Source organism: Haemaphysalis longicornis, unplaced genomic scaffold (assembly GCF_048455015.1).
Source record: "Haemaphysalis longicornis isolate Haplotype H1 unplaced genomic scaffold, Haemaphysalis longicornis Haplotype H1 scaffold_9, whole genome shotgun sequence".
Lineage (NCBI taxonomy): Eukaryota > Metazoa > Arthropoda > Arachnida > Ixodida > Ixodidae > Haemaphysalis > Haemaphysalis longicornis.
In genome coordinates, this window is record NW_027526460.1 from 138,739,650 (window position 1) to 138,751,123 (window position 11,474).

At 47.0% G+C, this 11,474-nt stretch overlaps 1 protein-coding gene across 1 annotated transcript in view; it reads left to right on the forward strand.

Annotated features, from left to right (window-relative positions):
* The window catches only part of LOC144153626 (uncharacterized), a 76,104-nt gene extending 66,296 nt beyond the window's left edge, over positions 1 to 9,808 (forward strand). Inside the window, exons 16-17 of the mRNA XM_077685275.1 lie at positions 6,235 to 6,276; positions 8,552 to 9,808. Coding sequence (XP_077541401.1) covers positions 6,235 to 6,276; positions 8,552 to 9,694 — 1,185 coding nt within the window. The 3' untranslated portion in view covers positions 9,695 to 9,808. The remainder of the gene's footprint in view (positions 1 to 6,234; positions 6,277 to 8,551) is intronic.
* The last annotated feature ends 1,666 nt before the right edge of the window (positions 9,809 to 11,474 follow it).

The following is an 11,474-nucleotide window of genomic DNA, read 5'->3' on the forward strand; positions in this document are numbered from 1 at the left end:
GGGGTGTGTTTGTTGGGAAAAAAAAGGGGGGGGGGGGGGGGTTCTCTCTTTCTTATTTTTGAGTTATGCAAAAGCCAGGTAATAGCCCTAGAGTGAAGTTTGTTTTCTCCTAATATGTGTACTTGGAGGGGTAAAAATTGTAAATGTGTCGCGAATGGCACGTTGTTTCCAACATCTGCTCATTTTTCAAACTTCATTCTTTGCACCTGGTAGGGCGTAAGAGTTTTGTCTAAAATTTGTTTGCAGTAAGAACTACACCAGAATGGAAGTAAGCCTTAAATTGCATTTGCGGTGAACAAAAAAAAAAATCGGAAAAAATATGTGAAATCAGGGCAGACGGTACAATATTTCTCATTTTGACAACCCTGTCTCCATACCTGCGATGGTCGCCAAGTTGTAATTTGCAGGTAATGTCGGTGAGGTGCTTCGGTATAATGTGTAAAAAGATGGCTTGCGTGGGAAGAAATAAACTATCAGAAAGAAATAATTAGCAGTGGCAGCTTCTCCAAAAATTATTCAGTTCAAACGAGAAAATTGAGAAAAAGAAAAAGGCCGATCAATCACTTTTTTTTTTCTTTTTCCAACATTGGAGAAACAAGGCTTTTCAAGCGGGACACTAACACTGCAGATGAACATGGCGCACTATTTTGTTCACACTGCAGTTATAACTTGCACAACGCTGCTTTGTAAAGAATAAGAAATATAACTTAGACTGATAAAGCGCCCAGCTGCTAGACTACAGCCATTAGCAGCACAGTGCAGGCATCTGCAAGGATGGGTGCGTCGGTGCGCTGGATACTGGGGTGTCTTTGTGGAGGAGCACGCACAAAGTTATGTCCTGGGTTTATGGGCCCTCAGCAAAGTCAGACACCAACTCCTTGTTGAAGCGCGCACAGCGTGTGCCACATATGAAAACTCACCCTTCAAAGAGAGGCGATTGGTTTTAAACCAATGAGCATCTTAAAGTCAGTTTTCAGATTCTATACCTTGCGTTGTACCTGCCCGGCACAGAGTCAGTTACAGCAATCGGCACACCAAGAAAACTTTTTTTTTTTTTTAAATGCAGAGCATTTCTTTAACTCACGATGTCACCCAGCGTTGTCCGCGTGCCTCGGCGTCCGCAACAGCTGTTCCAGGTGCGCCCTCTCCCCCACTCCTCTACCGCATCACGCTACCCTCCTCGCTCTCAACAAAAGGTCCGCACCCCTCCCCCTACACTATATAAAAAAATAATACTTACCGGCGCCTGGTTTCGATCCAACGACCCTGCGGGCGGAACGCGAGGTACATGGTGCTCTACCCACTGCGCCACAAAGCCGACACAGAATGGAAGGCTACGAGCGCGCCTTATATCCTTGACTCATTCAAACTACATCAAGAAGCTGCTGATACAACGCATTCACTACCACCAACTCCCCAAACACCAAACGTTAACGCGATACACCCACCCCCTATGCGACGCATTTACTCGAGTCCCCTTTGCGGGGAGATGGGCCCTTTTTCTGTTACCCTGCTGTTTTTTTTTTTTGTGTGTGTGTGGCTATAAGAAAAGTGACACCCGCAAAGGCTCTTGGCCACAAGTGTAGCTGGGTTCAGTAGAACACTCTGTTGGGCAAGTTGGTGTTTGGGCAAGTTGGTGTATATTTGGTAAAACTTAGAGCGCGATTGAACAAGGACGACAGAAAGATGACAAACACAAGCGCTCTCGCAAGTAGTCTTATTGGAGGCATTGTCTCATGTATATACACAAAAATTTTTCCAGAGCATGCGCCACAAGAACACCACGAAAAAAAAAAAAAACTGGTGAGATAGCTGCAATCTGGGGGCAGCTTCCAAAAAATGAGATTCACTCGCACGCAGTAATACCGACGCCTCACTGACGCACTGTTCCCTGGCCATTGTGTTTTCACTTCTGCCTAGAATAGTAGGTAATCTTCTCTAAGAAAAGTCTGCATTTCGACTGCAAAGGACTGAATGGCCTGCACTGGTCACTATGCGCTGGTAAATGCGCACCCGTATTTTTGTCTAGTAACGAATTGTGCTCGCGTGCCCTATCAGTGACACATCTGCCCGTCTGGCCGATATGGGCCTCCCCGCATGAAAGTAGTATCTCGTACACCACTGCTACGTCACAGGGCACAAATCGCTTGGCGTGCTTTTTTTCAAACTTTTTCTTTTTTGGCTTGCCAGAAATTTGCGCACAGATGCATACGGTAGAACCTGTTTGCAGGCACGTGGGCAATAAATCCAACAAATGTGGTCGGATGAAAACCTAAAATGGATATCTATAAACTGCTGGGAGTTATGGCAAGGCAATTCATGCGTAAATGCAAGGCCCTTCCTGAGGCGACTAAAGTTCTCTAATGTTAGTTTGGCGAACTCAGTGTAGTTAGGCGAACAATGTTTCTTTAAAACAACTAAAAAATCGTCCACATGTCTAAAAACACGCACAACATTCTCATTATCAAATTTTAAAAGCAAGTCGCAGTCGCACTGGCAAGAAAAATATTGCAGAAAACTGGCGCAACACAGGAACCGATACAACGGCCTTGTTTCTGGATATACATGTGCCCTTCAAAAGAAACGTATATGGCATCCAAGTAAAACTCTAACAAGCTCATAAAGCTATTCACAGGCATACAACATGTATTCTGGTAGTTTATCACACCATTCGCCTCAATGCACTGTCACCAAAGGCACAAAGTGCCTGTGGTGTTTTCCGCTCCATACAAACTTGGTTGCCTATGTGTGCAAATTTCTGGCAAGCCAAAAAAGAAAAAGTTCGAAAAGAAGCACGCCAAGCGGTTTGTGCCCTGTGACGTAGGAGTGGTGTACGAGATACCGCTTTCATGCGCGGAGGTCTACATCGGCCAGACAGGCAGACGTGTCAATGATAAGGCACGCGAGCACAATTTGTCACTAGACGAAAATACAGGCGCTCATTTACCAGCGCATTGCGATCAGTGCAGGCCATTCAGTCCTTTGCAGTCGGAATGCAGACCTTTCTTAGAGAAGATTACTATTCTAGGCAGAAGTGAAAACACAATGGCCAGGGAGCAGTGCATCAGTGAGGCGTCGGTGTTACTGCGTGCGAGTGAATCTCATTTTTTGGAGGCTGCCCTCTGATTGCAGCTATCGCACCAGTTTTTTCTTTTTCGTGGTGTTTATGCGCAAATGCCCCGGGGGATTATGTGTGTATATATATGAGACAATGCCTCCAGTAAAACTAGTTGCGAGTGAGCACTTGTGTTTGTCGTCTTTCTGTCGTCCTTGTTCAATTGCGCTATAAGTTTTACCAAGTAGCTGGGTTGTGTATCTCCAATCAAACATTGCAAAAGCAAAAACTTCGAAATGTGGATTTCTCTTTAAGAAGGCCTGAAATGGTGAACTTTCCCTGGTATTTCCGGGGAACGTGAACAGATACTTTTTTAAACACTGAAAGTCAAAGAAGCAGCGGCACTAGTTCAGCCACTTATAACTTAAGCATGAACAGAATAATGCATCATGCTTTTCTGCAGTGTTGTTATCTTGCTTAACTCTTTCGTTACTGCGGGAAATTGCCTGATTTTTAGTGGTATAAGATAACATTTCTTTTCTGATAAAAAAATTGGTTAGGCACTAATTATAGGAACACAAAATGCAGATGATTTAACGCTCTTTCCAATAACACCAGTTTTTTAAATGTTCTCATACATCATAATTGAAAAAAAAATCAAAATCAAAATTTTTCTCAAGTTGTTGAAGAAAATAAGAAAAAAACACCGATAGTAAAAAAAATTTCAAATCTGCATTCTGCAGGAAAACGTTTCAAAAACACGTCCTAGGAAAAAATGTTGACTTGCGGGGAACAGTTTGTCACATATAAAAAAAAATGTTAGCAAGCGTGGTGCTTGTGCCATGCGGTGAAGCCCAACCTCTATTTCAAAACGCGCAATTTCGTGTGGTTCCCTGGAAGAAATCTGGCGGTTTGACCTTATCAGAGGCACCAATTTGCCCCCACGTAACATAAAAACATGTTGTTGATGACTGACTTTGCATTTACGGCCAGCACAGTATTTGGGACAAGCACGCAATGCAGAAAAACATGCATGAAGTTGAAAACAGAACTCCGTAATTGATGCTTGCTGACGTTCACTGTCAGTTATCTCTCAAAACATAAACTTGCGATTTCTTATCTTCTGACTCGCTATTGTAGCCTTGCTTGCAGGAATGAGGTGCGATGCGCTAGAATCGTGACCTGCAAACTTTGGCCGACTAGCTATTGTGCAATGAAAGAGTTCAGCACTGCAAGCCTCCTGCATTGCAGCGCCACCTAACGTTTTTTAAATGACACAATATTAAACCTGTTGGAGACTCCGTCCGAATAGACAGTTCAACTAAGGGGCAACACTAGACCCCGAGAGATACTCTCGCAGTAGGCGAACAGCTGGTGGGGCGTAAGGCCAGTTTGAAACAGATATCTAGCGACTGGGTGTTATCTCTTGAGTTGCACTGGGAGTTCTTATCGCAGAAATCGGGTTAGGGTTGGGTGAAATCAGGAGCAGCATGCTTTTTTCAAGGATCAGTAGCAGCCGCTGAAGGCGCCATGGCAGGTAGGCTTGAAGTTGGGTAACTGTGTAGTAGCGCGAAATATGAATTTCGCGATGCAGAAACGAAACCGAAACTGTTGTAAACTGTTTGTGAATGGTCCTGTGGTCAGTAGGACTACAACACAACTTTTAACAATGTGCACACAGGTGATAAAACTGCCTAAAGTCATAAACTAGCTTTGCAAACAGGCACTGATTGATATTTTCAGTCAGTTGCAGGGATTGTTATTGCCATAGTGCAAACCTGACGATTTAAAATCTTCTGATTCACCATTCGTGCCCCGATAGCAAAAACCAAACGCTGATACGGAGTAATTACGAGTGGCACGCATTAGCAGTGACACTCAATGACCATACCCCTTTTCCACACCCAGATGATGCAAATGCATGTAAAAAACGCATTTTTGTTGCAAGAATGGAAACAAAACTGGTTTTGAAAGGGCATTTTCTGAGCCAACTCCAAATAGCTTTGTTTCTTCCAGAAACGCCTGGAACGTTATGAAAAGGGGCTCCCAAGCTATCGCTCAAATTGAACGATTTTGAATAGGCACGGTAACGAAAGAGTTAAGTAGTCTCGTTTCCCCAATTTTGAAAAAAAAAAAAAATTGTGGACAGCCCTTTTCCAATTTTGATTTCTAATTTTGTGGATTTTTGGAAAAAGTGCCACGATTGATTGATTGAATAAACTTTTATTAAGCCTGCAGAACTAACTGTTAATTAGTTTTTTTCGTGTAGTTTAGTTGATTGTAGGCGAGCCATCTTTTACACATTCGTTTAGAAGTACCTAACCAACATTACCTATAAATTATGATTTGGGGGCTTTTGCAGGGACCAAGATATTGGGTGGGAAAGTGAGCAACAACCTGGCATTTAATCAGATTTCACAATTTCATTCTAAATTTTTTCTGCTCTGCAAACTGCAAAGTTTGCTTCTTGCTTTTTGTCATTCTGGTGTAGTTTTTGGTTGTGTAGTGAACAATTTTGAGCCAGAACTCTTACACCTTGCCAGGTGCAGAGCCACAAAGTTAGAAAAAACAGCAAACGTTGGAAATAATACACAATTCGCGACATGTAAAATTTTCTATCCTGAGTACACGTTCGGAGAAAGCACGCTTCATTTCTGAGCTAGTTCTTGGCTTGCACAGAACTTGGGAAAATAAGAAGAAAAACAAAAAATGTGCGTATACACGCATGTTCAATCTCTCGTGGAATGAGCGTGCTGCTGATTCATAGAAAGCTAAGAAGCCGTGGCTCAAGCTTCTTTCAGCAGTAACTTGTGCACGCTGGCCTGTCTTGTAGAACTGACAGTCAGCTTAGGCTATAACATGGAAAAGCACAAGGTGGACACTCAGAGTTTCCCAGCATTGCCCTGTGGATGTTTTATTTTTGGCATACCCCGTGATACTCAAAATGTTTTTTCCCTCACTGATTCTGGAGTGGCATTCAGATAATGCATGTTTCCATCTTTTTCCACGGTCCGCTGAAGAAGTAACTGGGAGGGTTACATTTCATCTGTTCGTTCGTGCAAACAGTGAATGCTTATCATGTCTGGGCTGTAAATGACCTTCGCTGGGACAACCAACAATGACTTGTGCAACGAGGTGTTAGCAATCCAACCTCTGATATTTCTTTTCCATCCTCATAGCACGTGAAAAGCAAGAAGCACCGATTCCTCGCCGAACTGAAGGTACGTGACCTGACAACATGTTGGGTTGTGTTCTTTGGGTACTTGTGTATGTCCAACAGGGGACCAAGGCTCTGCCTTGGAGATGGAATTGTTCAATCACCGTGTTTGTTCGATTCCTTTGCTGCGCACCTTTTCTCTCGGAATGTACGTTTCAAAATCACATGTGCTAGAATTGAATACCAGCCAACATAGTGGCAGTAGTTGCTTACCATAATCGACATACGGAGCAACCATAATCACACATTTGTGCGAGAAAAGCCTCAAAGATTGCGCGGCCCATGGCAATGTCAAAATAACAAAAAAGAAAACAAGGTTTATCTTGGACAGAATGAAGGAACCTAGAGCACCTGTTGTATTGCTCATGACAACAGTGCGCGCGCATGCACGCACGCACGCACACACACACACGCACACACACACACACACACACACACACACACACACACACACACACACACACACACACACACACACACACAGAGAGAGAGAGAGAGAGAGAAAAGATTCGTGTGCAGCTGATATGAACGGGTTCCACAAGCCTTGAGGGGCCACTTTAGAAGGAGTCACTCCATTGCTGTGGGGAAAGGATTGATGGGGTAGAAAATCTTCCAACTATGGTATGTGCTGTATGTATAAAGTACTAGAGCAGTGCACGGGCCCGAGCCGACCCAAAAGCCCGAGCCCGGCCCGGCCCGCGGGCCGGGCTCAGGCCAGGTAGCGCGCATTTTCTCGGGCCCAGGTCGGGCTCGGGCTTGAACTAAAATTTTGTCGGGCCGTACCGGTCCAATCCGGCCCGGGCAGTTCCTGAGGCCCGGCTATCCTGTGCCGCAAAATTCTAAATTGTTGGCAAGAGAAAGTTTCCTTGTTGATGTTTCAGGGAAAGTGAAAACAAAAAAAGGAAGTGCTAATTCACTACCGCACCGTTAAAAGATATGATAAAAAGACGACTGCACTTAGAAAGCCTTCACATCAATAAAAGAAACGTCTGGGTCCCATCAGCTTAGTGGGAGGGAGCGAGCCAGAAAACGAGGGCACTCCAGCCACAGACTACAACATGATTGTATTTTCTCTCTCCTTTTCAAACTAAAACAAACAGAACAAACGTGACCTGGATTTCGCAGTGTGGGCAGAGTTTGAAGAACCAATTTTCTAAGCAGAGCTTATTATTTTTCAGGCAAGAATTTTTTGGGGGGCATGACTAAAGGCAAGAAAGAACAGAAGCGCAGATAAAATCATGCTGCCAACGTAACTGGAGGGAAGGACAAACATCAAATGGTGAAACCGAACGCATCGTCTGATCAAATTTCAGCAAGGAATGGAAGACCGAAAGGTGCAACAACTGTTCAAGAATTGCAGTAATAAAAAATGCTTACTCGGAATCATTTAAGGTATCGTCGGGTGGGCCTTGATTTCGAAGACTGGCAAATGAAGTGGCAAATGAAGTTACACGACTACCGAAAATACAGCTTCGAAGTGAGGATAAGTTGTACAAAGTTCGGTCCAAGTTTAAAGGAAATTTAAATCTAAAGTACTCGTATTCGCTTTGTGCTTACTCTTTTTAGGTAAACAGCAAACTTCTTCAAGGTCATGTTAATATCCTGTCAGACTAGGGATGATATTTAACAACACTCTGGGGGGCTCGGGCCGGGCTCGGGCTCATATTTTAGAAGTTTGTCGGGCTCAAGCCGGGCTCGGGCTCAGATTTTAAAAATTCATCGGGCTCGGGCCAAGCTTGGGCTCAATTTTTATGAATTTCTCGGGCCCGGGCTGGGCCTGGGCCGTGTCTCTATCCGGCCGGGTCGGGCCGGGCCTAGAAATTGCGGCCCGTGCACTGCTCTATAAAGTACAGCTCTGCTGCTTCCCTGCCCTTACATGACATATTTAGGGCGTGTTTACAGGCCACCCAGGCATGTTTCGATGTCCTGAGTGCAAGTCTGTTGTCTGGATGTCCTGTTGAAGCATAGAATGGACTGCCAGGCTGTTCGTGTGCTTACGGCTTGGTGCTGGCTAGTTTGTCTTCTTTGTTGAAACATTTATCTTGAGAGATCGAGCAAGCTTCAGTAAAACACATTGTTGGGCAAGTTGGTTCTTCATTTAAATTTCGGAGCATGCTAAACGTGACGACGCAGAGTAGCACAAAGTGGCGAGCGCTCGTCTTATCCTGCTTCTCTGCATCGCCGCGTTTATCGCTCTCTCGTTTTCAGACCGAGTGAGCTTTCCAGTGGTGGGGGTCAGAGGCTGCTCTCCGAAGTGCAGTTGCTTTTCACCCTTACAGCCTGAAGCAGAGCACCGGCAGCCGGAGGGGCACCGGCAGCCGGAGGGAGGGGGCCCCAGCTCGTCACGCAAGCGCGGCCGGCCGCCGCCCCACGACGGCGAGAAGAGGTGGCGGCCGGAAGTGCCCGAGCTGGCGGCCCTGGCCCTGGAGCGCAAGGCCCTGCAGGCCGAACTGGCCAAGCGGCGGCAGGAGATCGAAGTCCAGCGGCGGCTGGTGGACGAACTGCGCGAGGAGCAGCGCCTCGAAGAAGAGAAGGCCGAGCTGCGGCGCATGATCGCCGAGTGCCGGGAGCTCATCGAGGAGCGCAACAGGCGCGCCAGCCTCCAGCAGGCCAGTGATGCTAGGAGCCGGCCGGCAAAGTCCGTCCAGTGGCACCCGAATCTGAATGATGTGCGGGAGTTCCATGAAGGGCCCCGGCGCTCACCTCCCCTGCGGAGCAGTGACTACGACCCGATTCGAGACGAGATGCGGGAGTTCCGCGAAGGGCCCAAAGGCTCCCCTCCTGCCCGAAACAGTGACTACGGACCCCCCCGCTCGATGTGGGAAGAGGAAATCCCACTGCTCGGCACGCCAGTGGAGTATGATGAACGAGGAGGGCCTAACGGGAGGTCGGAGGAAAGGCCATTGGATGGGAGGAGCGGTACCTTCCCACCGTTTGAGCCCGTCCCCGCACCGTGGCAGCCGGAGCCAGGGGAGGGCAGGGTGAGCCCCTCGCGGCATGGGCCAGGTCCATCGCCGTGGCTACCGGAGCCAAGGGAGGAAAGGATGAGCTCACTGAGGCATGAGCCAGGCCCATCGCCATGGCAACAGGAAGCGAGGCATGGCCCAGGCTCGTCGTCATGGCTACCAGATGCAAGGGATGGGAGGAGGAGCCCTCCACAACGTGCAGAGCCCCCTGTATGGGCCAACCCACCAAACTGGGTTCCCCCCAATGCCTTTCTTCAGGAACAGCCAGCCCAAAATGACTGGCAACGTCCAGTACTGAGCACCACCCCCTGGCAGGGGCCACAAGAAGGAGGCTTCTTGGGAGGAGGAGGAGGAGGAGCCAGGCCGGCGGAAGAACCCAGCCCATGGCTGCAGCCTCCGCCCACACCCTGGGGCAGCTCAGAAAACGTGCGCATACCTGGCCTTGACTTTGTCTAATTGGACTGCTTGGAAGCCAGGCTTGTGTGCATTCTTGAATTTCTCATCTTTTTCATTTGTCAATAAACAGAGGTGGCCAGAAAAACATGGCTGCGTTCTCAGGTTACCGAGTTTCATCTGGTAATTGATGATCCCATGCACTTTGGCAGTTCAAGTAATTACAATGCTGGAAGAATTACTTGACTGCCTATCTAGTATTAGTGATCTGTGCCCCCAAATTTGATGTCTGTCTAAAGCCTCTATAAATACCGTGGAGCACTAAAAGTCCTACATGATGCTGCTTAGGGTTATTTAAATTATTGCAAGCAGTTAACGAGAAGGAAGATGTTGCTAATAATTTTGTTGTGTTAATTGTAAATGCTGTGCACAAATGTGTATATCGTTTATGTTGTGTGTCAGAAGTTCCTATTTCTGGTTGAGCAGCCATGTATAATGCCCTATACCGTATCTATTGCTGTTGAGGCATCAACCATGCCATACAGACAGGCTCTGAAATAAGCTGGCGGGCTGTGATGGTGGACAGTGATGAATCATGATTCCACTGTAGCCATTTTAGCTCCCAGCTTTTTTGTAGCAGCTGCAGATAACCCTTGCTTAGAATGATACAGCACCATGGGTGGCGCATTTTTTTTGGGGGGGGGGGAGAGGGGGCATGCACTGTGCATTGTGTTAGATTTGTGAACTGCAGAATCTTTGTTTGCTATTTTCTTTTCATTGAATTTTGAAGTGGCTTGTCCCTGTTTCTGTATTGTGCCATACCCCCAGCAAAGCAATGTTCTTAAGAGTGCAGTCATTGTACTTTTCTTCTTTGAGCTTTAGTTTGCTGTAACAAGTTCACAGTGTGGCCACGTGTTAGTTTTGCACATTGGGCTGTTGTGGCACACAAAACTGTTCCTCGATGGGTAATGGAGGCCAGGTGCCATGGATGGTCTGCCTTGCATTCAGTGCTGTAAGCACAAGGAACATCAAGCAAGGAATCTGTGCCGGCGTTCCCACTTGACACCAAGTGGCGGCCAGTGCCAGCCACTTGCGGGTGAAGCGAAGTGGTAGAAGAGGCAAGTTGCACCACCAATAGCTGCAGCAGTGGCCCCCACGTGCTGAGGACAGTCGAACCTAATGCTGCTTTCACTGGTGCCCACTCTAGAATGCAGCAACTGGACTTGCAGCGTTTCCACCACAGCTTACAGTACTAAGACAAGGAAGCTGGTGGAGCTGTCACTGTGGGCGCAGTCTTTCCAGTGCTGAAGCCATTACTCTGCATCCATGCAACCATCTTTAGCCATTCCTTGGAGCAAGTGGTCGTCACCAGGGGCATAAACGCAGAGATGGCATGCCCGTGGCACTGTTGCAAGTGGAAGGCCATGGAATCCATTGATCAGTGCTGTGGAATTCGGCTCTCGCCCCAGCTGCTTGCTGGCCGTCAACTTGCGCTCGGGAAGTCGTCGGCTGCTACAGAAAGAGTTCAGTGGTGAGTGATGCTGTCAATCATCACCAAGCACGCAATGAGTCGCATGCCTATTATGCTGCCAGCACATGTGACTCTTTTAGGTAATCCGATATATACATAAAGAAGTTGAAACTGGACATGGGAGCAGCCTCAGCCCGGTGCTCGCGTTTGGACGAGAGGATCTGTTTTTGTCAGTGCCTTGATAAAAAGACTTGTCTTTGTCAAGTCTTCCTGTGAACCGGGCTAAGGCTGCTTCGTTTGTCTTGAGTTCTTGTTCCTGTTTCTCTAGTCTTCAAAGTTTTGGAGTTTCAATTGTGTATATACAGTAGAACC